The sequence below is a fragment of the Colletotrichum acutatum genome (genome assembly GCF_030867785.1).
Source record: "Colletotrichum acutatum strain CBS 112980 chromosome Unknown BDZ83scaffold_94, whole genome shotgun sequence".
Classification (NCBI taxonomy): domain Eukaryota; kingdom Fungi; phylum Ascomycota; class Sordariomycetes; order Glomerellales; family Glomerellaceae; genus Colletotrichum; species Colletotrichum acutatum.
This window is the reverse complement of record NW_026849088.1, coordinates 100,246-122,804: the sequence shown is the minus strand read 5'-3', so window position 1 is coordinate 122,804 and position 22,559 is coordinate 100,246. Positions and strand designations below refer to the sequence as shown.

Genomic DNA, 22,559 nt, shown 5'->3' with positions numbered 1-22,559 from the left:
ATCAGATAGTAATTAGTGCGGGGTTGGCAGCAACTTTGCAAGCCCTGCCCTGCAACCACCACTCAGCAGCAAAGTCTGATGGCCGCCAAGCGGTTGTTTTTTTTGCGTGACAGAGGGGTGTTGGTGGTGGTGCTGGTTTATCTGTGCCGTTGCCGTGTGAAAAGCCTCTATCGCCATCCTCGGGATGCGAGAGATGGGCTCAGCCTCGTATTTTCCTTTTTGTAGAGTGGCAACGCATGATCGCGGTCCATGGGCTATGGGCTGCGGAGGTTCATATTCTCAGTACGGATGGCAGATCATTCACATGGACAAGAGAAAATCGAATGCAAAAATTGGCTGGGCACATTCTCGACGTCTTTGGCAGTCGACCATGATTGCAGCGCATGGTGTAACGCGGGAATGGTCTAGCTCAGACGCCTCAACGCTCTTGGCTTTGATTTGCTTGTGTCAAGACTCAAAAGATGGAGTGTAAGAAATATTTGTCCGAAGTGGTGGGATGGCAGGATGGATGGTGGACGGTTGCCATTGCGAAGCGTGAGCTCCCACTGAGAGGTGGTTGGTCAATGGACTTCACGGCAAAGCAAAGGGACGAGTTCAGACACCACCAAGGCCTTGGCTCTTCTCGTACTTTTGCCAAGACTCATTCAGGGTTAACAGAGCCGATATGCCGTGTGGTAAGTGTAACGATATGTGATGATCGATCTGTAGCCCGACAGGTGCGCCGAGGAGAGGGTCGGAGAGTGGACTCGCCCTACGGAAATGGGACTCTATGGGAGCGGAAGATTTCTTGCTTGCATTGCGGCCTTTCTTTCTAGGACTTGATCATTAACATCATGACTTCGGCCTATTCCCGTTGGCGAGGATTCAACTACAAGCACAACCCGTATCTGTGGGCGCTACCAGAGTCCAGCCAGGACGCCGTTCAGGAACCAACATGTGTCATCCCAGACATACCATGCTAGCAGCGGTGAAGCTCAAGCTGGCGGTGCTAGCTTCAAGCTGCATCCGTCACCTTGAGAGACATGTGGGCGCACATCCTCTCTCACCCTGTATTGCCCGATCATGTCAAACTTGGTGAAGCAATATCAGCGAAAGGCATACAGAGAATGGCTTGGGCTTTGCAACTGAATGCTCCTAGTCCGTCGATGCCTCTCAACATCATGATGAAGTCTCGAGTCGCAACATCTCGTCGACGATCCTTGGCCACCACCACATGGGTTGCCCCCTCATCGCCAGAACCACCACACCCACGATCCGCCTGGATCCAGCTCCAAGCAGACGGAAATCCGACGACCTGCCTCCTTCGGCCACCATCGGGTCGTGGATCCCGCTCCTGTGCCCACTGAACAGACGCAGCTAAGGTTGTCTTGCATGCTTATTCCCCCACATCAAACGTGAGCCGTCCGATAGCATGACGCGACGCTACGAAGAGAATGTGCGCCTTTTGAACAACTTTTTTTTTCGCGCTTTACTGAATCCGCTACGCTAACCCAGCTCTTGTTCGACCTGTCGCTGGTGGGAAGCGGTGCTAGACGCCGGATTCGGACCTCGCCCTTCACGATGTTCTTGGAAGACCTCTCATTCCGCTTCAGTCCATGTCTTGTCTTCAAGTGAGGTCTAATGCTCAGAGCAACAGACAGGAGCATTCCCGATTACATGCCACAGCACCGTGGCATCTCGAGAGCCTGAGCAGTGAGCCCCTAGCCAGGCCGAATGCCTCACACTCGCGATAACCTCAACAACTGCCGTCTGCATCCCTCAGCAAGAATGCCATGCAGAGTGGCTGGCCGCAAAAGCGACGCCGGTGCGTTGGCTCAACGCGAGGGACCCAAGGTGGCCAGACACGCACATGTGAGGCGTCGTTCCATCCGTCCACCGTCATCGCAGCCATGCCCTGCCTCTCAGGCTCTCTGATCCTCTTGTCCAACGAAGACCCAAAGAGCTTTCATGGGTCGACTTGCCCACCCATTCCGCCGCCCAGTCGCCGTATCGTCCACCGATTGCGCTAGAGCAGGTGAGCAGCTTCCAAAGAGGCACAGAGGATCGCCCGCTCGCGTACATGTCAACCACTCGCGAGCCGCCGCACAAGGAGGCGATGGAGGGGGGATGATGGAGGGGCATCTTGTCCCGAACCAGAGAGCTTTGTCTCTCTCGTTTTTCAAGTGGGGTTTTTGTCTGCCACCCCGAAAGTCGACAGATGCCTCGCTACCCGTCTCATGGGACATGTTCCAATCTGCTCCGAAGCTACTTGGTCGCTAATTGATTTCTTCACCTTGCCACTGAGCTTCCCCTCGCCTTGAACATATCAGGCGCATACTATTTATGTACGCGAGACAGCTCTCAAAGGTGACAACGTTGTAGCCTCTGACGATTGCTTGAATCCAAATTTGGTCTCTTTTCCCCACCCCCGCCAAAATGAAGGGATTCACAACTGCCGCGCTCGTGGTAGCAGCCGCCACCACGGCGCTCGCGCAACAATGCGCCGATGTTATCACCCCCAGCTACACTGCTCCTCAGGTAGCCGCTGGCTGGCAGGCACAGCTTGTCGCCAATGGCTTCAAGAAGCCTCGCACAGTTCACGTTGACAGCGAGGGTGCCCTGCTCGTCCTGGATGCTGCTGTTGGTGTTTATCGCGTCACATTCAAGGACAATGGCGGCACATGCCTGACGTTGACCGAGAGCAAGCTTCTGGTCAACAACACAAGAGTCAGACTTCACTTCCTTGAAACCCCAGAGGTGGTAATAGTGCTAACATCTCGTCATCCAGCTCACACACGGCATGGCCTTTTCAGAAGATGGCAAGACCCTGTATGCCTCCTCCGTCTCCCAAGTTCTCGCCTGGGCCTACGACGCAAAGGCCGGCACCGTCAACGCCGAACCCGCCGTCGTCATTGACAATATGGCCAACAACGACCAGACCACTCGCACCTTAGTCATGTCCAAGGCCTCAAGCAATTGGCTAGTCGTGTCCCGCGGCGTCGACGAGAACTTTGACATTGATGCCCTCGATGCCAACAGCGGCCACGCGCAGGTCAAGGCCTTTGACCTGAGCAAGTCCGGCAACAACCCCTTCGACTTCAACACGGATGGCAAGCTTCTTGGCTGGGGTATTCGCAATGCTGTCGCTGTCGCAGAAGACCCCGCTACAGGTAACGTTTGGGCGATGGATAACTCCATTGATGATATCACACGCAACGGTGTTGATATCCATGCCAATAACCCCGGCGAGGAGCTCAACCTGCTCGGTACCATCGCGAACGAGACCGACGCCGGCAACTACGGTTACCCGCGCTGTTTTGCTGTCTGGGACACCAGCATCCCGCTCAACAGCTCTCTCAACGTCGGCGACCAGTTCTCCATGGAACAGAACTCGACAATGAACGATACTCGCTGCCACAACGACTACGTCGCTCCCCGCCTGACCTTCCAGTCTCACTCGTCCCCCGTCTTCCTCAAGTTCAACAACGACGGCTCAAAGGCTTTCATGTCTTTCCGCGGCAGCTGTGACTCTCCCCACCCACTCTGTCACAAGTCCATCAGAAAACTAACATAGCGCGCAGTCAACCGCCCTAACCCCGTCGGGTACGCCCTCACCGCAGTCGACTTTTCCAACGGCGAGCCCGTCGCCAAGAGCGACTCGACCGACGCGCTCAAGAACATCATGTACAACAAGGACCTCAGCACCTGCCCCGATCAGTGCTTCCGCCCCGTCGGTCTCGCGTGGGACTCCAAGAACCGCTTGTTTATGACCTCTGACTCTACGGGCGAGATCTACATCCTGCAGCAGACCGACGCTACACCGACATCGACGACTCCCGGCACCATTGTCACCGGCACCGCGAGCGCGACTGCCAAGCCTGATGCTGCCAGTGGTTTTGCGCCGTCCCTTGGTCTTGGATTCGCTGCGCTGGTGGCGGCGACGTTCTTCGCTTTCTAGATTGATGCAGAGATGAAAATGGGGAATGGGAAGTGAAGCTCTTGGAGAATACGATGAGAGGTGGACTACGTTCACCAAAGTTTGAATGATTCCTGTCGAGGCAGTGTCACGATACATGAATATACCTAAAGCACATTTTGATTGATAAAGAGTTGCAAACATACAGAGAGTGAGGCCAGCACATGTCCTTGGCTTCAACGTATGGGGTTTCCCCGCCAAGGCGTTTCTCACGAAGCTGCATTACTTTGAGGACTTGATGATTGAGAAAAGTGTTTTTGTCCGTTCTTTTTGGTAAGCTCTGTAGTCTTAGGTTCATCCCTTCAGTCTTCCTCTCCACCAGTACTTCCTCCTGTTTCCTTCAAGCTATGCAGTCCAAACCCTCTGCTCTCTGACGTTTTCGAAAGATTGAGTACTTAGTAGGCTCAAATGCTATTCGATGTCCAAAAACTTCAATCTCAGACACCTCTTCGAGCACTCCCTTTCGCCTCTTCGATATCCTCACCCTTGCATTTGCTGCTCTTCGGTCACTTCCCAACTCCACGCCGATACACTCATCTCTATATCTCCTTTCCTTCAAACCTTCGCCATCATCCATCGCCATACCCTCAACACCGTATCCCCCATTATTCGAACACTCCCCATATCCATGTCGACACCCTCCCCGGCAACTTCATCTTGAGAATGTCGTTAGGATTGCGGCAGTGGTGAAGTAATCATCGACACCATCCTAGGACAAACTCCCATTGAAACATGTCTTCGAACACGAATTCAAACAATGATTCATTTGCTCCCTTGGCAGCAGCCTCTCCGTGAGTGATCTTGACGCGCTTCTTGGAATCTCCTTGGCTGGGTCACTTGCCTCAGCGAAATCGTTGTTGGAGGAAGTAAGTACCCGACGCTATGTATATGTGTTGTTTCGAACTGGATGCGAATGACAGGGTTGTAGAGAACTATGCCAGTGCCTCTCTGCCAATCGTCGACGAGACACTTGCAGATCTCCCAAATGGCTCCCTTGGTGCCCTCAGGTGTGCCTTGGACCTCAACGATGCGCTCAGTTGACTGAGGCAACATCTCCTTCTGTGCGAGGTCATCGCACAGAAGGAGCAGGAGACCTTGAAGATGCCCAATCTTCAGAACCTCGCGAGAGGTGTCCGGCACCCCCCATTCATTCGAGCAATATTTCGAGCAATGTTTCGAAGTCGACATCATCAGGTCCCCCAGACAGCACCCTTGATGCCCTCGGGGATGCCCTGAACACTCCCAAAGGATCAAGAGTCCACCGGGAGAATCCTGATGTGCTTAATCTTGAGGCCTGGTGAGAAGCGTTCCAGCGCCCTCTTCCATTCGAGCAGTCTTTTCGAGCATAACTTTCCCACACTGCACCCTTAATGCCCTCAGGGGTTCCTTTCTATTTCCCCCCCCCCCCCCCCAAAATGCAAAGACGAGTATACCGAGGGAACATCTCCTTCTGGGCGACCATGCAAACGCCCGACAAAATCCAGGACGCTCCCCCAGTAGCAAATGGAGGCTTCCAGCACTCCTAGTCGACTTATTCGAGCAGCGACCCCGCCAACATTCGAAGTCGGAAAAACAAAAACGTCCAGCGCTTTGAAATGCCGCCCGCCTGTGGGGCTTGTTGAAAGCAATGTTGAAAAATTGCCTTGAAGCAGGCTTTCGAGCAGGTTTTCGAGCAGGATTATTGAGGCAGGGGGTTTCGCGAGACCCCAAACGCCCCCCAAGAATCGCCTTGCGGAAGACACGGGGGCTAGTCGCAGCTAGCATTGCATCGAGGATTGGTTTTGATGTCGTTGATTCGAAATAACCGCGAGCGGTAATAGGCCCGGGGTGGGCTTGTTGAGCGTGGTGGACAATGTTGTAAGAGTGCCAGTGACTTAGGCGTGTGCGACAAATGTCTCCATCGTCGGCCGCGAGACCGTAGTTATTCATGATCTTTTTCATGTTCGCCATGTCTTGTCCAGGAGCGTGGCAGTCAGAAGCGTTGCTGTCGGACTGCTGCTGCTGTGCTTGATGGTGTCAAATATCCCCATGGCGACGTGGCCAGGGGCGGGCCCATAAGTGAGAGGAGGAGCAGCGTTTGCATTTCCGCCTTGAAAACCAGAATCATTTCTGAAGTTGTCGGCCTGTCCGATTTCTGGAAGAGCTGTCAGGCCTAAGCCCTGGCCGACTAGAGCGTTGGGGGATCGAGGGGGGGGCATCCCCTCGAAACTCGTGTGGAAGTCGATACTCTGCTCGGGGCCCGTGGAAGCAACTGAGCCAGGATCTCCAAGGTCAGCGAGAAGATCTCCAAGATAATCATCGCCAACCTCGTGAGCTCGGGCGAAGTGAAGAGGCGATAATGTTTTTCGGATCTTCCTTCGGGCGAAACGCCTTGATGGCCTCCAGCCTTCTCTTGATGACGTATCTTGGGCCAAAAGTCTCGCCCGGAAGCTGGGCTAGGCATAGCTCTTCGAACAATGGAAGCGCCCATTTTGATTGTTCTGGTGGTCGAGCAAGCCAGGACCGGCCCCCTCAGAGGAAGTACATCAGGATGGCCGGCCTGGCTGGAGTAGCCGGTGTAGCTGGGGAAAATACCCGTGAGAGGGTTCTCTGAAGTCTCGAGAACGCCAGCTGAACCCGTCATCATCATGACGGACAAATACAGTGCTATTGACGTTGACCATATACGATGTCATCGCCTCGGTCAACGTCGATATCGCTGTACTTGTCTGCCATGATGACTGAAAGTGCTGAGCCATGATTAATGCCATCGACGCCCGGAAGGGAACGTCAACTTCGGTTTAGAGTGTCTTTGGAGCAGGATCTCGAATTGTCCGTTGAGGTTTCTTGGAGCATTTTCGAACAAGTCTCTGCGTTCCTGCGGAGGGGCGGTCTCCTATCGGCGAGAGTGTTCCTCGATGTGTTGTCGAGTGAGTTGGCTCCGCAGTACACGATATCATCACCTCGGTCGACGTCGATATCGCTGTACTTGTCTGCCATAATAATGGAAATGGCAGGTCCCGGTTCGCCAGTCGACCCTCTCATGTAGGAGATCCCGGCGTTCGAGTCGCCGTGTCCACCGTACCACGCTGCGGAAAGCTGGCTGGGGTTCTTTGGCGGACACGGAGACTCGAACGCCGGTATGAGAGACGGTGATGCACGCGGGGTCATTGTGGTCTCCCACGTCACCCCAAATGCGAGGCCAGGGCAGTATGCTCCGACCTCGTTGATGCCACGGCGGTCGTTCGATGGCTTCAGACATGCCTGGGATGCTGGTCTGGCGGAAGGCTGCTCAGAGCTGGAGCCGTTGGTGTAAACATAGACTCATTTGAGCAATTTGCTTCAACTTGGCCTCTTTTAGCTTGGAAAAAAGCTATGTCTCTAGAAGACAAACCAATAGAGATGGCAGAGGCTCTATTACCCCCATGCTCTTTTGAGAAGTCTGAGAAAGGCTATTGTTAGCAAACATCCATGACACCAACAAGAGAAATAATCAGACAGAGACTGGACAGCCAGCTCATTGACAGACATGTGATATCCTACTTGAAGTTGTGATTGACATACCCAATTTTGAACAAACGCACTCCAAGCCTTTCTTGTTGGCTATAATCCGAGCAAGCCGATGGAGGCTGAGATTCCGCAAGAGCGATTGTAACCTCAATGGCATAGCAGTCCTGGGTAGTGGCCAGACGGCATGCCGAGATGGCGATGTCCGTCGGAAGTCGCATTCGGACGGCACTGGGATCATCCTACCTTAGAGATGCGACGGTACGTCCAAAGATGCGACGAAGGCATCGTCGTATCTCTCGTCGTATCTCTTCAGACGGTGGACGTCATCCGATTTCGGTAGCTGGAACACGATGGGTTAGCCAAGAATTCTTGCAAGAATATCAATCCGCAGAGTGGGGCTTGAATGACATACAGGTGAGAGCTGGGGATTCTTGCTAGAGCAGGAAATTAAATACCTTCGTAGTGTGACTGGCAGAATTGAGCATGTGAAGCTTTGGTCACTGAGGTGAAAAGCGATGAGTAAAGAGACTCGATGAATAGGTATTTCGAAAGCGATGAAGCATGAATTGGACGAAAAGCGATGACGCAAAAAAGCGATGAGCAAGAGAAGTGACGAAGTGAAAAGAGACGGATTGCGAAGAGACGAAGTGTGAAGAGACGGAGTGTGAAAGGACGAGGAGAGTAAAGAGGAAGTGTGTAGAGACGAACATTGTAGCGACGAAGGAGAGGTGGCTTTGTGCAGAAAAATCGGAGAGATGAGTACTTGCCTAGTGGGAAGGTGAGGTCGAGGGGAGAAAACTCGCAGACTACACACCGCCTTCTAGACAGAGTTTTCAAGCAGAAAGAGCGATCAGTCCCTTGGGCCCTAATTTTGATGGCAGGAAGAGTAAGTATGGGACATTGTGAGAACAGGGCACTGGACCGATATTGGACAGTGACCGCGTAGATGGAGGCAGCCCTCGAGAATCCGTTGGCGGACGACGGGTTCCAAGTCACCTAGATATGGTGATGTATTCGCACTTACCTGAGCTGTTGGTATTGGAAGGGTCGTTTGAAGCCGTCGATGAGAGAGGAGAGTTGAGGATGCCGTGGCGACAAGCTGGAGGTGAAGTAAATATCCGGAGGGCGACGCGAGTGACGCGTTCCGGCAAGCTTGCCTCGCTCGAAGAGGTTCGCAGTCGTCAAGAAAGGAGTCTCTGAGGCAAGATGCGTGGAAATTCGAGTATTGCAAGATTTCGGTATGGCGATTCGTCCAGGAAAGCTGTGATTGAAGCGATGAGACTGCTGGGCTGGTGGTGTTTTGATTGCGAGAAGAAGAGTGTGACGAGGATGGGCTGTGTTGGCGGTTGAAGTGGGAATGAGAGAAAAGAAGATTGGAAAGGAAAGGATTGGAAACTATGGGCAGAGGAGAAGTAGAAAAGGTGGTATGGTAGGTTGGGAGATGGAGGCTACGAAATTTGGTTGCCGTGGAGAAATAAATCCCCTGGTGGTCATGATCCTCACTGGTTTTTCTCTCTCTATTCCAGAGGAAGGGGCAACTTGGTCATGTGATCAAAGAGAAAAGAAGAAGGTATGTCGCAGGGTCGCAAAAAAATCTGGAAGGGTTTGGTATAAACATGAATACCTACGCGAGTATCTCAAGCTGAGTGGTGACACACCTCAGTAAGGTCGGTTCGACCACCGTATATCGACCGATTCTAGGCAGAGGACCCATACGCTAAGATTCAAAATTTGCTCCTCGCACGCCCATAGTAACCATTTCATAAGGCGGTCATGCCAGATTGAGTGGTTGGTGCTTTAAGGAGAGAACACCGACAGCTCTTTGCCTTCATGAGGCTCCGCAGAACAAAGGCGATGTTCGTGGCCAAGCCTGAAAACGCCGAAACCCGCTCTGACAAGCCTTCTCGGTTGGCAATGACGGTAATTCCTGGTGATTCTCCTGCCTTGTTTCTTACCAAAACAGCATACTGAGAAAGTCAGTGTCCATGGCACTTGTTTATATGTTTGTTACGCATCACGAACGACCGGCCGTCTTTGAGGCATTCTTGAGCCTGTCCGAGCCTCGATCACCTACTCAGAAGGCCAGATATCATATAGTAAAAAGACCACCACAAGAATCCGCGATTCTTTCTACCTCCATGTTTGCTTGGCCCCCATTTCGCACTTTCCCAGGTTCCGATTGGAGGAAGACATCACAAGATTCACCACCTCCCCCTTTGAGATCTGAGCAGTCTTCTTTGAGACACTGTCCACGTTCGTCGCCCACTGAAAGCTGGCGTTGAAACAAAATAAGTGAGAGAACTCATGGCAGCCGATCTTACCATGCTATTCATACAATGATGTCTGGTGACCGCGGCCTCGTCACCAGCCTTGAAAACAGCTCCGTATCTCAATTTCTGCATTTGGACTTCATCTTCCTCTCACTGTCTCGCACTCATATATCACACAACGGCCAAGCTATAGGAGACAGACAATCGCAAAAGTATTCGAATTTCGACCTGCTTCCATTCACACTCCCCTACGACACAATCTCGTTCACAATCACCCTTCACTAGCCGCGAAAATGAAGCTCACAATCAGCACCATCACTGCAATTATTACCTTCTTGGCAACTGCCTCCGTTGTTGCTAAATCTGGAGGTGGCTTCAAGGAAGACTGCAAAGACATCCAACTCGAGAAAGTGGATTATACAAAGTGTGACGATGATGGCGTAGAATGTCCAATCTTGAGCTACTTTAAAGTTTGGGCCAACTGCACCGCCTTGGACGACAAGCTGTACAATAACGAGCTAAATCTCAACTTGTGTCTCGTCAACGACCATGGAAAAATGCAATGGAGAAGACGGTTAGAATTCACGCAGTATCCCCTTAATCTTTCCGCTAACACCTTTGTTTCACCATCCAGGGGCAAATTTGATAACTCATGTGAAGAATGTTCACTTGTTAAAGCCAACAAGAGAAAGGTCGAGATGACGTGCTATTGCCACGATGGAGTCAATGAGAAATTGCGGATGGACACCATTGACCTTAGTAAGTTTTAAACTACCGAAACGCTTTCTGTGAAATATCTGACATAATGTCTTGCAGACCAAAACATCGAATTGAAAGGAAACACGATTTGGTGCGGTGACGAAATAGGCATCGCACATGCCTAAAGCAGCTTTCAACTTTACTTCGCGAGCAACCTCCTTTCGCGAGCGTCTCCACTGAGGGTTTCGAGTAATGGGTCAAGTGGACAGCATATCAGAAAGTCTGTCATGGCGAACCTGACTCAAGCCGTCTTCGATGTGACGATTGGGCGGGAAACGACAATTGAATGGTCAACCAAGTCCGAGACTCCGAGACTCGATTGCGGATAATGCCAGGCCCTTTCCTCGGTGACTGACCATTCGATGACGCTGGACACTTAAGTTATTGTTCCTGTATTCTCGGAAATATTTATCCAATTTCCTCTAGAGCGTCTTTCTCAAAGTCAAGTTACATGTACTTGCAACATCTCTGCTGAGCTCTCTTACATATTGCCTTGCGGCTGACGCTGCTGCTGTCTAAATGACTTGTTTTGTACGTTGCAGCATGGCATACGTACTAGTTCCCTTCCAAATAAAGCAGCCTCTCAAGTTAGTCTTATTAATAGAATCACTGACATAAATCTGCGTGATTGGAGAGGACCCCAAGACTCACACCAGCGCTGATGGCCGGAAATCCACCTAGCGGGTCTACATGTCTCGTTGTGTGTGTGTGTATGGACATGGAGAGCTATTCAGTACAACATTTGTGGACCTAAACGGCATCACTTCAGACTCGCCAGATCTCCATACTTTTACATTAGTCAAGCATGTCAATCTCACAAAACTCTGGTATCATTCACTGGCATTGGGACGGATAGTCTTGTTCAAGACAAAGAGGATGTATTCAAAAGAGCCAAGTGGCTGAAACCTCGGTGAAGAGGGAGAAGGTTTTGGTATCTGAGAGGTAAAGAAAAGGTCGTTCGTCGTACTTCCCAACTAGCCATGTGGTTGAGAGGATATTGTCCGTGACATCGTGTTTCGTTGCATTGGTTTTTTTGTCGTGAGTTTCGTTTCGTTATAGTCATGTCGTTTCTGTCGTAGATAGTTTGTTGTGTGACTGCTCTTCTCTGTGGGCAGTCGGGCTCGGGACTTGCTCAGTGTGTCATATCATGGTACACCAAGCACACCCCGACGTTAGGGTTTAAGTGTGTCGGAGATCGTAGGTTCGAATCCAACACGGGTGAAGTAGTTCATCTCGTGTCGGCGGTTTGAGTGTTGGGCAAACCGCCATCGAGGTTATTTGGTTCGGATGTTCTGCAGGTGCATGTGCAGACTGGCGAAGCTGATGGGGAGCTCGATGAGGGAGCTCTTCATGCTGAGAGTGTTGCACGAGGCAGGAATCTCGACTCGGAAAGCCTCGAAGCTGGATCGGGCGCCTGGGAAAGGAGTGTTAGTCTGTGGATAAAAGAACACATGGGATATTGAGATGGAGCATACCCATGCCCTGCAAGCTGGTCGCCGCGAGCTTCTCGACGTGCGAGCGCTCTGCTTGAGTCTCAGCAACGTCGGTGCTGTTGTTGAAGCCGGCAGAAAAGGTGTGTTCCGGGGCCGAAGCAAGATCGGCGGGGCAGCCGGTGGCAGCAGCACCGTGCTCCCCGGCCGAGACGCCGAGGATCAGTGCCAGAAGCACTGACAGCAGCCCCATCAGCCTCTGCCATGAAGGCGAGGCCTGAGCCATATTGGACGATTGTTTTGGTGGTGTATCGAGGTGGACCTCGAAAGAGGATATCTTCCAAGAAAGAAACTCAGACGAAAGATGCGGCCACTGACCAGTCTTTAATACCTACGTAGACCGCCATCGTGAGGCGAGCAAGTGAGCACCCGGGCAACGGACGCCGAGCCGGGGCGCGTAAGAAGCGGTGGGCGTTGAGTTGGCCAGCCACTCGGTTTCCGTGGTTTTTTCACGATCCCCTGCGACTCACAAGAACATCATCGGCGGACAAGACGCTTTCGTTGAAGAACGAGCGGAATGGGTTTAGCACAACTGAGCTGGCCATGCATCTGTGGGCTAGAAGTTTGGCGGTAAAGCCTCGCGTGGTTCGTCCAAAGATTCGATCGGGAGTTTTGCGCCATGGTTCGTTTGTTGAGGATCCGCTGCGAGCACGTTGCGACGAACCGGATCTTTCAAATGGCGACGAACCCTTGACTGGCATGTCGGGGGAGTGATTGGATAGACCGGTCGTGAACGGGGTTGGGTGCGATTTCGACCAGGGAGCAGAACCACACCGCAAGACTGCGAAGGAAGAAACTCCACATGTTGGTGGACTATTGGACCAGGATTGTCACAAGGGTGTAAGCGGCCGGGCCTGTTCGTGCCCAACCCTTTCTTCGTCCAAACAATGAGGCGATCCGGCCGGTGTTCTTCGGCGGTTGTGGTCCGTTGGCCGGAGATGGTCCCGGCCGAGTCGGAGTAGAACTGGAGAACCTTTCAAAAGTCTCAGCCCAGCGGCCTGAGGCGAAGAAGAGGAGCGCCGAGATGCTGGCCTCAGGTGTGTCGTGTTGTGGAGGGAAACCGAGACTGCAGAGCGGATATCAGATCATCTGATAAGATGCCACCCACCAATCATATTATGCGCCCAGATCTTGTCCTACCACATCAGCATGGGAACCCTGTGTTGTAACTTTGATCTGGCCGATGAGCATACATCTGAAGAATAGACATGTGAGCAGTGATTCTGTTGATCTACGATGCCTTCTAAATCATTCAGTTGCCTCGAACCATTGTCATCTTCGGGAAAGTAAACTGGATTACCAACAGCAACTTGTTGTGTGATGGGCTGTTTATAGTAAACTAGTGTTCCATCGAGCAGGCTGGTTTACAACAATGACTTTGCAGAAGTCTGTTCGAAAGTTTGCCCATCGCAACGTGACTATCCTTGATCCCCCACTTCAACCCGCGCCGATGCGACCTGAGCACCTCGGCACTCTCGGCCGCCAGAACATGATTCGCCCATCGGCTGAAGGCATCCAGCCAAGAACATCTAGCTGCGAGTTATCGATCCACCAAGAGGATCCTCGGAAGAGGTTGCGTATGCAAACAATCTGCTCGCTCGGGATGCCGCAGTAATATATAGATGCGGCGCAGCGCGGGTTTTACACCGCGCAGCCTTCTCTCTAATATTTGCCTCGCCACTATTGATCGAGTTCATCCGCCATCTTTCGCATCTAGTCGCCATTGTCATTAATATGAAGTTCATCACAGCTGTTGCGCTCTTGGCCTCCACTGCTACGGCTTTGGAGTGGCTGCCTGTCGTGCCCCTTCACGCGCGCCAGGTAACCAGCGGAGCCAAGTACGAGTGCCACGAGAACTGCGGTATGTGACTCGATGTGCTCTCGACGCCAGATCAAACGAACTCATGACAGTATCTAGGCTATGCTATTCTCGGCGCAGCTGAAGACGGCTACTGTACCAACTCCACTTGGACGGACTACTTTGAGGATTGTTTGCAGTGCGCAAACACCTTCGACATCTGGCAATACTACGGAGACGGCGTCACAGAAGCCGCAGACGGATGCAACCTTGACGCGACGCCAGTCACTGCCTCGAACAGCACGACCAATGCGACTACCACGGCTGGTGCATCCTCCACAGCGTCTGCCACCGGCTCGAGCTCGGTACGTCTTTGTTCTGGACCAACATGCGTTACAGTTGAGGTTTTTAACAAAAGTCTAGTCTGCTACTTCGAGCACCGACGCCAGCGCTGCCAACAGCAATCAGCCTGCCACCATCGTGTTTGCATTGGCTGCTGTTATGGCGGCAACCCAACTCTTGTGAGGGGACTGGAGGATAAAATAAGGTACGATTAGATGAGAGGATGAGGCAACTGTAATGCGAAATGGTTTGTCACACTCATGCGTGACTTGAGGTAGGCCGCTGGCCATGCTGTATGAAAGAAATGTTGGTGACATATAGATGACTCATGGACAGATACAAGAATACGTGAAAAAGTTGTGTGAGATTTCCACAACGTTCAAGTAGTCAGTCATGCATAGTAAATGGATGGAACACAATCCGCAAGGAACTGATGGATTTGAAGTACGCATTGTAACCTCGTGGATCTTTGACCAAGTTTCGATCAACTTCGCCGCTTTTGCTACAGGCATTCTAGATTTACTCAACTTGAGCAAAGATTCAAGGGCATGCAAACACAACTGGAAGCCACGAAGTGCATTGGGCAGTTACAATATGTTCTAGTTGGAACTTCTAGAATGTGACCTCAAGGGGCTGGAATGGTCTTGCCTACATGTATGATGGTTGGTCAGCTAGCCAGTGAGGTTATTTCAAGTTTCGTCTGTATAAAGAAAAGAAAAGTGATTGCCAAGGTAGTATTCTCTGCAGTATCTTAGTTATAGCAGTTTGAAGACTTCTCATAGTTTGCGGGTAAGCAACCAGCGGCCAAGGTAGTTGAGATTGGCATGTTCAACATAGCACATTATTCACAGCAGATCTATGAGGTAGTTAAGAACTTTGAAAAAGACGGATGCTCTTATTTGATAAGTCTACAAAAAGCAAACGCCTATGCAATGTACCAGCCAGCTACTCCAAGTGGCTTTTGTATTTATACAATGAAAGCTCCACGTGGAGTAGTAAGAAATGAAACACATCTTCCATCACTAGAAATCGTCCAAACACGCTCCAGATAAAGCCGTTTGCTGAACCAAGTGGTCCAAGTCAAACCCATAAGCCGAATTTGTTATCGTCGAAGTTGTTTTTGTCGCTTAAGCGGAGGTGGGCTCAGCGGAGGGAGCGCCGGAGGGGGCATCGCCACCGAAGCCGGGGAAGTTGCCGCCGAAACCGCCGGAGGGCTGAGCAGCACCGGGGACCTGGGTAGGGCGAACACCGGAGGGGAGAGCACCGGTGCCGTGGTTCTTGCCCTTGCCCTTGCCCTTGCCCTTGCCGGTAGGGCGGGCGCCGCCGGACTGGGTGCCGGTGGGGAAGGGGGTCTCAACAGCCTGGGCGCCAAAGCCAGCAGCCTCCTCGGAGGAGCCGCGGGTGCGGGTCTGGAAGCCGGAGTGACCACCGAAGTGGGGGAAGTTGCCGCCGAAGCCACCGGAGGGGGCAGCAGCGCCGGGAACCTGGGTAGGGCGGGCACCGCCGAAGCCAGTGGGGAAGCCACCGGAGGGGAAGCCGGGGAAGCCGCCGCCGAAGCCGCCGGAGGGCTTAGCAGCGCCGGGGACCTGAGTAGGGAAGCCGGAGGGGAGGTCGGTAGGGAAGCCAGTGGGGAACTCGGCCTCCTGGTCCTGAGCGAAAGCGCCAGCCGAGAAGGCGGCAAGGATGGTAGCGGCGATGACGTTGGCCTTCATTTTGTCTGAGTTATGAGATTGACTGTAAGGTTGTTTGTGAGGTGGGAAAGGTTGTTAAGGAATGTGGTTCGAAGGAACGAATGCAAGGCTTGATATCAAGAATGGAAAAGAAGACTAGCTTCAATGTGTTTGGAATGAAAGTGATGAAGATGGAGTGGGATGGAGAGCAAAAAAGAAGACGGGTCTTGGAAGGAGAAAAGCTGCATCTTATATCAATCTCGTCGTCTGGGATCCCGGGTGCCATCCGCCACCGATTTGGCTCATGGTTTGCCAGGATGGCGTCAACTTGGTCGAGCAACATGGTGAACCGTTGCGCCATCGGACGACACAGATCGACAAGGGGAGCCGACCCAGCCCGGCGGGATGTGGGCGTTTAGCAGAGCAAAAACCATGTTTGGCGACTTTGGCCCCGGACGAGTTGCCACTATCCGGTAGTTGTCTGCGGCTCAAGCTCCAGCTTGGATAGAAGGGTGGCCCGACTTTCCCGCTTTCGATCAAGACAGAACAGTGGTGAGAAGCATGGGCGCCATATTGCTGTCAATTTCCAACGGGTGGGTTCTCAGGGGTAACAGGAGTTTGGCAACTGTTGGCCTAGCTTTCCGCGGCGGGATCAGGATGATGGATGCCGCGTGGGTGGGTGGATGGTGCGGATGGATGGTGGATGCGCGCAGCTCAGCGAGTCAACAGTGCTGATACCAACAACTTGCTCGAGCCTCGAGGGTTCTAGACCAGACCAAGGAACAACAGATCTTCTCCAGGATGGGAACATGACTGGAGTGTGTGGGAGACTCTGAGTGGTTGGGCTTCGGTGTTCAGCCCATCATGGCCGTGTGTTTCAAGGAAGACGGGTCCAGGGTCTCCACCGCTCCCTTATTTTCCGACCATGGGGCGTTTGCTGTAAATGAGGGACGTCGTCGTCTTCGTTTCACCTTTACATTTTGGGGCGAGGGGAGCGGTGCCGTTGTTCCTAGTTCGGGGGTTTTCACTTGTTTTTTTAACGGGGATGCAGAGTCCAGAGGAGTGATGGGACGCTGCTTAGTCTCCCTGTCTACCGGGGGCGGACCATGTCTTAGTTACGCGTCATCAGATGGCAGCACGTCGCGCTTAAATGAGGCCAGGGGACATGCCTGCACAGGGACCAGCCTTAACAACACAATTCTGGGCGGCAACGTGGGATGGAAACTCCTAGGCCTCAGGAGAGTCGCGGCGTTAGGAAACAATCGACTAACTGCAAAGAACACTTTCGGGAAGTCATGTCCGCATTATTGGCGAATTGCCTTGCCCTGCTTCAACGGCTTGTGACATTGATCGGTGAGACGCCTCCGAGATTGCTTCTCTTTTCGTCTGGTGTTGAGCCACATCACCAAATAACCAATTAACCATAACTTCGTCCACCTAGGCCCGGAAGTCCGGCTTCGGGGACACAAGAGCGCTTAAAGCCAAATTGTTTCCACGTCATGGCTTTCAATTTTCCGCTTATCATGGGCAGAGAATAAGACGCGGCCATCAGCCCTGAATTTCGTGCCCTGCTTCCTGTGACAGCGAGCCTTGCCAAGACTTGTGGACCATGTCAAACTATTCTACACGAAATTCGCCATCCAATATGGATGAATGGAGATCAGTCGCGCAACTACGAAGCATGAACCTCTAGAGAGAATATCGTCAGATTTAGTTCAGCGCTCTGAGCTTGTTCCTATCTTATCACATATCATAGCTGATCCAGTTCAGTTCGTCTGACTTGTATGTAGCCATGTTTAACACATCGCATTTTGTAGCAGCTTGACAATGAAGCAAGAACTCCGCCCCTGAAGGACGCATCTTTGTCAGCGGCAATGGGCGGGACGCACTATCCTCAGCTCGCAAACAACTTGTCCGTGCTTGTTTGATACAGAGAGTTGGTGTCAACAATAGCCGGGTCAAGTGGAGTTGGCAGGGGAGGGTTGGGATGCCTTCGCCTCTTCAGGACAGACCTGCGAGGGGTCCCCTGGTCTTGGACCAAAGTTGGAATTGGAAATTGGTATTGGGCCAGCGAGTTTGCTTCTTTCATCTGATCCAATGTCTCGCTTTTGTTCATCGCTCTTTCTGTAAAACTGCTTCCAAGAAAACTTCAACACTGCCCCCCGTATACTTGCATTCCTTCATTCATGCCGAACCCGAAAACCTCGGAACTCCAACTTTCGCTCCCTCAACCACAAGAGGTAATTAGAACGGACCTCTCAGAGCGTCTAGAACCTCCTTGGCAATCCACGAGTGTGTATGAGTTGTAGGACTGCACGACGTCAGAATGAGAACTGGAGACTGGGTGAACGGCAAGTCGGCTCGGGAAAGAAACGAAAAGCAAAGTCTCGCCAAACTTACTGGTACTCGTCCCAGTATACCCGCCTATCTGGGTCTCCGCAGATCGTCACGTTCGGCGTCTCGCCATATGCACCTTCGAGGCAACTGCCGTACTTCCCCAGTGGGTCAAATCCGTACGCCCGAGGGGAAGCATAGTACTCAAAGTCGTCAAGAGCGGCCGAAGATCAACGTTGACGGCTGCTGTCTTTGACCCGCCGAGTAATTCTCCTAGCTGGTCGGTGAAAGTTCGCAACTGGTTCTTTGCCAAATTGTCTTCCAAGTAGAAGCCATACGGAAGTCTGGAGATATCTGGCGGCGATAGAGTCAAGACTTTTGCATCTGGGTACGCATCGCGCAGCTGTACTTCGGCTTGGCGAAGAGTTTGATACGACTGCGAAGCACTGATATTGGCGTTGAACAGGATGTCGTTGGCACCAGCAAACAAGATCAGCAATGGGGTTTCCATTGCCATCGAATCGGACGCTCCGAATGCTCCTCCTTGAGGATTTATCTTCGCCAAGAACGAGACGACTTGATCAATAACAGAAGGTACGGCAATATCACCCTTTGCGCCTGTGTAGCCCTGGATAAGAGCATTCGAAGTCGTCGCACCTCCGACCGCATAGTCGTAGAGTGGCAATGAGAGATTAGCTGCTACGTATTCTGCCCAGACGATTCCGTTTGAAAAACGACCTTTATAGCTGAATAGGCTCTTAGATAACATGAACTAGAAGCGATGTAGGGGAAAGGGTTGACTGACTATTTGTCTGTAGGCCAGGCATTATTCGATACTCTAGCAGCACCGTTTCCTAGGATTTGCATCCCATCAGCTATCTCTATCCTCAACACGAGCCCATCGAACTACCACCGGCCGCTTACCGTTGTCACTGAACGAGTCACCGAATACTACAATGCTAGAAACCGGAGGGGGTTTGACTCGGCGTTCCAACTGTGTTGACGGCAAGGCTGCAGCGTAAGCCGTTGCGAGGAACGCAATCCAAACTCCACGACTGAGCATCATCATGCAGGTCGTTTTACAACTCTGGTTCCTTGTATGGATGTTGGTCAAACTGCGTCTTCGGGCACGAACTTTTGCAGCAGTGGAGATCGTTGAAGAGTTTACATGTTCTTAGAAGAAGCCATGCGACATCAATGTTCATTTCGAGAAAATATCGATCTCAAAGTTTGTCCTCGGATTGCCGGATCAATCCAGGCATTGGACGTACGCGTTCATCGTGGTATCGTGCGAACTTGGTTGGTAACGCCACAGGTTCAAGCGTCAAAGAGCATCAATAATGCAGCTTAGATGTATCAGTCTAGCCTATGAGACTGGTTCCGCACTAATGCACATAAGCTTACGGCTTGACAGTAAGCACTTGAGGTGATCTGCTTCAAACTTAGAAAAGCTAGTCACAGCTGTGCTTGAATCTCCAGAACCGGAGCCAACTGGAATGCAATGTTTCTAATATTCCCCAACTCTGCACGCGTGCAGCAACACAGCACCTTTCCGCCTAAGAAGAGTGTCTAAGTCTTAGACTGCACCTGTGCTCTTGAGGTCCGAAAGCAACTCTCTCCGGTTATCAAGATCTTAGATTCGGAGATCCCCTCCGCATTCCCCGTCCCCTGTGTTCCGAATACCGCATAGCACACCGCCGACTTGGCTCACCTCCACACCTGGCATGATGGAATCAAGAAAGCTTCATTTCGCTTGGCGACTGGCAAAATATTGGTGCGACTCTACTACTTTAGCACTAGTAGTCACATTCCTTCTTCCCGATCTTTGTGCCGGAATGCCGTGTTGTATTTAAGAACCCCCAAGAGGTCCAGCAACACGCGGGAAAAAAAACTTCCCATGCAACAAGCCCACATCGACGTGGGGTGCAAACAGCGGAACGTCAAACTCCCGGTCGAAATGGATGAGAAGCCCATCACCGGGGATTTTGGAAATGAGAGCCCAATATGTTTTTAGATGAATTCATGGGGTCGAAATCTGAACACGTCCCCGTGTTGGCCCTCGACACCCCCAGAATCCAGCCAAAGTGAATAGAGTCCAGAGAGTCATCTTTCACTATTGAGATTTCAATGGTCATTGGTGTAAAAAGAAGGCCGACTTTGCTGGTGTGTTTGGGACAACTGGACCCCATCACAAATTGCCTCATATGCAGGACCCTTTGCGCCAGTTTTCGAGCTCAACGCGCGCCCGTTGGCCAGATTACAGGACCATTGCACCACGGGGTTCCGGCACACCAAAGCCGGACCCTCCGGATTGTGGGCGTCCGGGCCCGTCCCGCGGATCCTCATTTCGGCCCCCAAACGTCTCCACGAGCGCCAAAAGCCCTACTCGACTCACAAAGACAACATAATCACACACCTCGAATTCGAATTCAACAACAGCCAGCTCATTTCGAGCTCAACCGCCCTGATGGTCTAGCGGTATGATTCTCCCTTAGGGTCTTCACGACGCGTCTGGGAGAGGTCCCAGGTTCGAATCCTGGTTAGGGCCCAATCTTTTTGAATTTCGGGGCAACAAGCCGCGGAACATTTCTCTTTTGCCTCGCAGCACTTCCGTACACATCGATTGCTCTTGGGGAAGCCCATTTGATGCAATTTTCTTTTTGCCATACTAGCTCTTATCCGTTGATATGTGGTGAACCAAGCCAAAGCGGTTTTCACTTTTTTCTTCCCCGATATGGGATTGCTCGACTCTTATTCCTCGTAATCTGAGGATACACAACTTCAAACCACTCGCAGAGCACCTCAGCATCTTCACTGAAAGCCTTCGAGTCTTTGCTGCGCTCAAAATATCTTTTGTGCCCGTCTCTCCATTCTTGATAATTCCCCTCTCCCTCCGCAAGTGCAAATTCCTCCCTCACATCCCGAAACTTGCATCTCTCAACCGATGTTGTCTTGATGATAGCCTTTGGTTCTCCTTTGCCGTCAAGTATAACGGACAGGTCGCCAACTCCCCAATGAAGTGTTTCAGGGATTGGCCAGGTTGTTGTAGATGTCTTCTTGCCCTGAAGCAGAAGATCCAGGAGTTCGTCTTTCAAGGCTGGATTATCGCCGAAAGCTGTAACATCCTTGGGTGGCGAAAGAGGGATATTGAGCTCAGCGGAGACTTTGGCCAGGAAGATGGCAATATTTGGGCTTGAAGGACCGATCTCCGACATTGCGGTTGTGTTCTGACGATAGTTCTCAATTACCTGAGGGTGCGTTTTGCTTATTAGTATTGGGTGGTCTTTGAGGGGAAAAGCTGAGTTTATCAAGGAAGTATTACCGCACCTAGTGAAATTAGTCTTTGTCTTTGGTCTCTTGAACAAGGATGATTTTTCAGGATGTATCTCAATTTAAAGCAGTGTCTATGCCTCATTCCTAAAGGTGCGTTAAAGGCGCTGCACAAACTGCGCTCTGTGTGTTGAGTCCCATCGGACCAGTTGTGTCGCCGAATGACTCACCCCGAAATATCATGAAGACACCTAGCAACATTTCCAGCCACGTGATATGCTGGGCTTTGAAGTGCGATGGGACATAGGTTGAGAACTAGATACAAGCTTAATCATAACATGAAGAATTGTATCCATTGAGACAATGCAGACCGAGTCAATAGAATGTGTCGAACTCGAAAGCGATGATACGACTGATGCTCTAGCTGAAAGGAACAACAAAGTTTATTGTACACAGAGTAAGTGCAGCCATGTCAAAATGCTTGTCAGGTTAAGATCGCTGTGTTGCGACGAAAGGATCCAGAGAGCACTACTTGAAGTTCCTCAGAGCCACTTGGCGATGATCAAGGGCTGCGTGACACTAATACCACTACGGATAGGCGAGCACATATCACGTATCCGCCGTTGATTGTTACACCGTTACACTACATATACCAAAGAACCAAACTCAACCAACCGACCAACAGCGCAGATACGATAAGTCAGGTTACCCTCGGAAGCCCTGCACAACCCTTGCTCTCAGATCCAGAAGCCGCCAAATCCCCGCCCAAAGTTCCCACAAAGCACCCGCAACGAACGGCTATCTCGACCCGTTTCTACAAAGCCAAGCCTGAAGAATGGAGAATCCCGATGCAGAGTCCCGCGGGGGCATGCACATATGAAGAAGGCGGCCGACTCTACCTCAGTCTTTTTCCTCGGCCTGCAATACTACCTACCATTGGCCTGAGAGGGGTATTTGATCGTGGAACCAATGATGGCCTGCCTTTTGTCATTTTACGATCGTGGCATATGCCAATCCTTGACGGTCCCTCCCGTGTGCCTTTATGTATAAGAGAGGCGGTGCTTCGGCATTCTCGTTGCTGGAGAGAGCCACGGAGGCAACTTGAGAGAAAACCCGCAGAGTTTGCTGGACCACCAGAGAGGAGATCGCTCAAATGGGCATTTTCGCAGCTTCGGGGGTCGA

The 22,559-nt window shown here is 51.7% G+C and overlaps 9 protein-coding genes and 1 non-coding gene across 10 annotated transcripts; 4 read left to right on the top strand and 6 right to left on the bottom strand.

Annotated features, from left to right (window-relative positions):
- The first annotated feature begins 2,320 nt into the window (after positions 1–2,320).
- Positions 2,321–3,990, top strand: BDZ83DRAFT_459755 (glucose sorbosone dehydrogenase). Its single transcript, XM_060503226.1, has 3 exons — positions 2,321–2,706; positions 2,768–3,500; positions 3,561–3,990. Exons 1-3 carry the CDS (start codon positions 2,416–2,418, stop codon positions 3,935–3,937), a joined length of 1,401 nt encoding a protein of 466 aa, XP_060361601.1. The 5' UTR covers positions 2,321–2,415; the 3' UTR covers positions 3,938–3,990.
- Positions 3,991–4,683: 693 nt separating this feature from the next.
- BDZ83DRAFT_459728 (uncharacterized protein) lies at positions 4,684–5,357 on the bottom strand. Its single transcript, XM_060503225.1, has one exon. It carries the CDS (start codon positions 5,144–5,146, stop codon positions 4,718–4,720), a length of 429 nt encoding a protein of 142 aa, XP_060361600.1. The 5' UTR covers positions 5,147–5,357; the 3' UTR covers positions 4,684–4,717.
- A 1,318-nt stretch (positions 5,358–6,675) lies between these two features.
- Positions 6,676–7,500, bottom strand: BDZ83DRAFT_631815 (uncharacterized protein). Its single transcript, XM_060508923.1, has one exon. It carries the CDS (start codon positions 7,103–7,105, stop codon positions 6,725–6,727), a length of 381 nt encoding a protein of 126 aa, XP_060361599.1. The 5' UTR covers positions 7,106–7,500; the 3' UTR covers positions 6,676–6,724.
- Positions 7,501–10,007: 2,507 nt separating this feature from the next.
- Positions 10,008–10,598, top strand: BDZ83DRAFT_654708 (uncharacterized protein; the record flags this gene model as incomplete). The annotated part of the gene is made up of 2 exons (XM_060510740.1): positions 10,008–10,473; positions 10,531–10,598. The coding sequence occupies 2 exons, from the start codon at positions 10,008–10,010 to the stop codon at positions 10,596–10,598; spliced, it is 534 nt and encodes a 177-aa protein (XP_060361598.1).
- A 1,043-nt stretch (positions 10,599–11,641) lies between these two features.
- Positions 11,642–12,300, bottom strand: BDZ83DRAFT_459718 (uncharacterized protein). Its single transcript, XM_060503224.1, has 2 exons — positions 11,949–12,300; positions 11,642–11,887 (listed from the first exon to the last, which is right to left on the bottom strand). The coding sequence occupies exons 1-2, from the start codon at positions 12,187–12,189 to the stop codon at positions 11,748–11,750; spliced, it is 381 nt and encodes a 126-aa protein (XP_060361597.1). The 5' UTR covers positions 12,190–12,300; the 3' UTR covers positions 11,642–11,747.
- Positions 12,301–13,697: 1,397 nt separating this feature from the next.
- On the top strand, positions 13,698–14,286 carry BDZ83DRAFT_654706 (uncharacterized protein; the record flags this gene model as incomplete). The annotated part of the gene is made up of 3 exons (XM_060510739.1): positions 13,698–13,824; positions 13,882–14,126; positions 14,185–14,286. 3 exons carry the CDS (start codon positions 13,698–13,700, stop codon positions 14,284–14,286), a joined length of 474 nt encoding a protein of 157 aa, XP_060361596.1.
- Positions 14,287–15,192: 906 nt separating this feature from the next.
- BDZ83DRAFT_459692 (uncharacterized protein) lies at positions 15,193–15,946 on the bottom strand. Its single transcript, XM_060503223.1, has 2 exons — positions 15,690–15,946; positions 15,193–15,587 (listed from the first exon to the last, which is right to left on the bottom strand). The coding sequence occupies exons 1-2, from the start codon at positions 15,813–15,815 to the stop codon at positions 15,231–15,233; spliced, it is 483 nt and encodes a 160-aa protein (XP_060361595.1). The 5' UTR covers positions 15,816–15,946; the 3' UTR covers positions 15,193–15,230.
- A 1,861-nt stretch (positions 15,947–17,807) lies between these two features.
- On the bottom strand, positions 17,808–19,513 carry BDZ83DRAFT_743279 (GDSL-like Lipase/Acylhydrolase). Its single transcript, XM_060513136.1, has 5 exons — positions 19,032–19,513; positions 18,913–18,961; positions 18,343–18,853; positions 18,174–18,310; positions 17,808–18,084 (listed from the first exon to the last, which is right to left on the bottom strand). Exons 1-5 carry the CDS (start codon positions 19,174–19,176, stop codon positions 18,018–18,020), a joined length of 909 nt encoding a protein of 302 aa, XP_060361594.1. The 5' UTR covers positions 19,177–19,513; the 3' UTR covers positions 17,808–18,017.
- A 1,055-nt stretch (positions 19,514–20,568) lies between these two features.
- BDZ83DRAFT_t222 lies at positions 20,569–20,655 on the top strand. The gene has a single exon. It is a non-coding gene; the product is annotated as a tRNA-Pro (tRNA).
- On the bottom strand, positions 20,589–21,624 carry BDZ83DRAFT_631803 (PUA-like domain-containing protein). The gene has a single exon (XM_060508922.1). The coding sequence runs from the start codon at positions 21,320–21,322 to the stop codon at positions 20,822–20,824; it is 501 nt and encodes a 166-aa protein (XP_060361593.1). The 5' UTR covers positions 21,323–21,624; the 3' UTR covers positions 20,589–20,821.
- Positions 21,625–22,559: the final 935 nt, after the last annotated feature.

Excerpts from the sequence above, each read along its gene's own strand:
- BDZ83DRAFT_459755 (XM_060503226.1), top strand. The coding sequence starts at position 2,416 with ATGAAGGGATTCACAACTGCCGCGCTCGTGGTAGCAGCCGCCACCACG. Across the intron at positions 2,707-2,767 it reads TTCTGGTCAACAACACAAGA|CTCACACACGGCATGGCCTT; the intron begins GTCAGACTTCAC and ends CTCGTCATCCAG. Across the intron at positions 3,501-3,560 it reads TTTCATGTCTTTCCGCGGCA|TCAACCGCCCTAACCCCGTC; the intron begins GCTGTGACTCTC and ends CATAGCGCGCAG.
- BDZ83DRAFT_631815 (XM_060508923.1), bottom strand. The coding sequence starts at position 7,105 with ATGACCCCGCGTGCATCACCGTCTCTCATACCGGCGTTCGAGTCTCCG.
- BDZ83DRAFT_459718 (XM_060503224.1), bottom strand. The coding sequence starts at position 12,189 with ATGGCTCAGGCCTCGCCTTCATGGCAGAGGCTGATGGGGCTGCTGTCA. Across the intron at positions 11,888-11,948 it reads GACCAGCTTGCAGGGCATGG|GCGCCCGATCCAGCTTCGAG; the intron begins GTATGCTCCATC and ends CTCCTTTCCCAG.
- BDZ83DRAFT_743279 (XM_060513136.1), bottom strand. The coding sequence starts at position 19,176 with ATGATGATGCTCAGTCGTGGAGTTTGGATTGCGTTCCTCGCAACGGCT. Across the intron at positions 18,962-19,031 it reads TGACTCGTTCAGTGACAACG|GAAACGGTGCTGCTAGAGTA; the intron begins GTAAGCGGCCGG and ends TGCAAATCCTAG. Across the intron at positions 18,085-18,173 it reads GTATACTGGGACGAGTACCA|TCCTACAACTCATACACACT; the intron begins GTAAGTTTGGCG and ends GACGTCGTGCAG.
- BDZ83DRAFT_459728 (XM_060503225.1), bottom strand. The coding sequence starts at position 5,146 with ATGATGTCGACTTCGAAACATTGCTCGAAATATTGCTCGAATGAATGG.
- BDZ83DRAFT_631803 (XM_060508922.1), bottom strand. The coding sequence starts at position 21,322 with ATGTCGGAGATCGGTCCTTCAAGCCCAAATATTGCCATCTTCCTGGCC.
- BDZ83DRAFT_459692 (XM_060503223.1), bottom strand. The coding sequence starts at position 15,815 with ATGAAGGCCAACGTCATCGCCGCTACCATCCTTGCCGCCTTCTCGGCT. Across the intron at positions 15,588-15,689 it reads CCTCCGGCTTCCCTACTCAG|GTTCCCGGCGCTGCTGCCCC; the intron begins GTCCCCGGCGCT and ends CGCCCTACCCAG.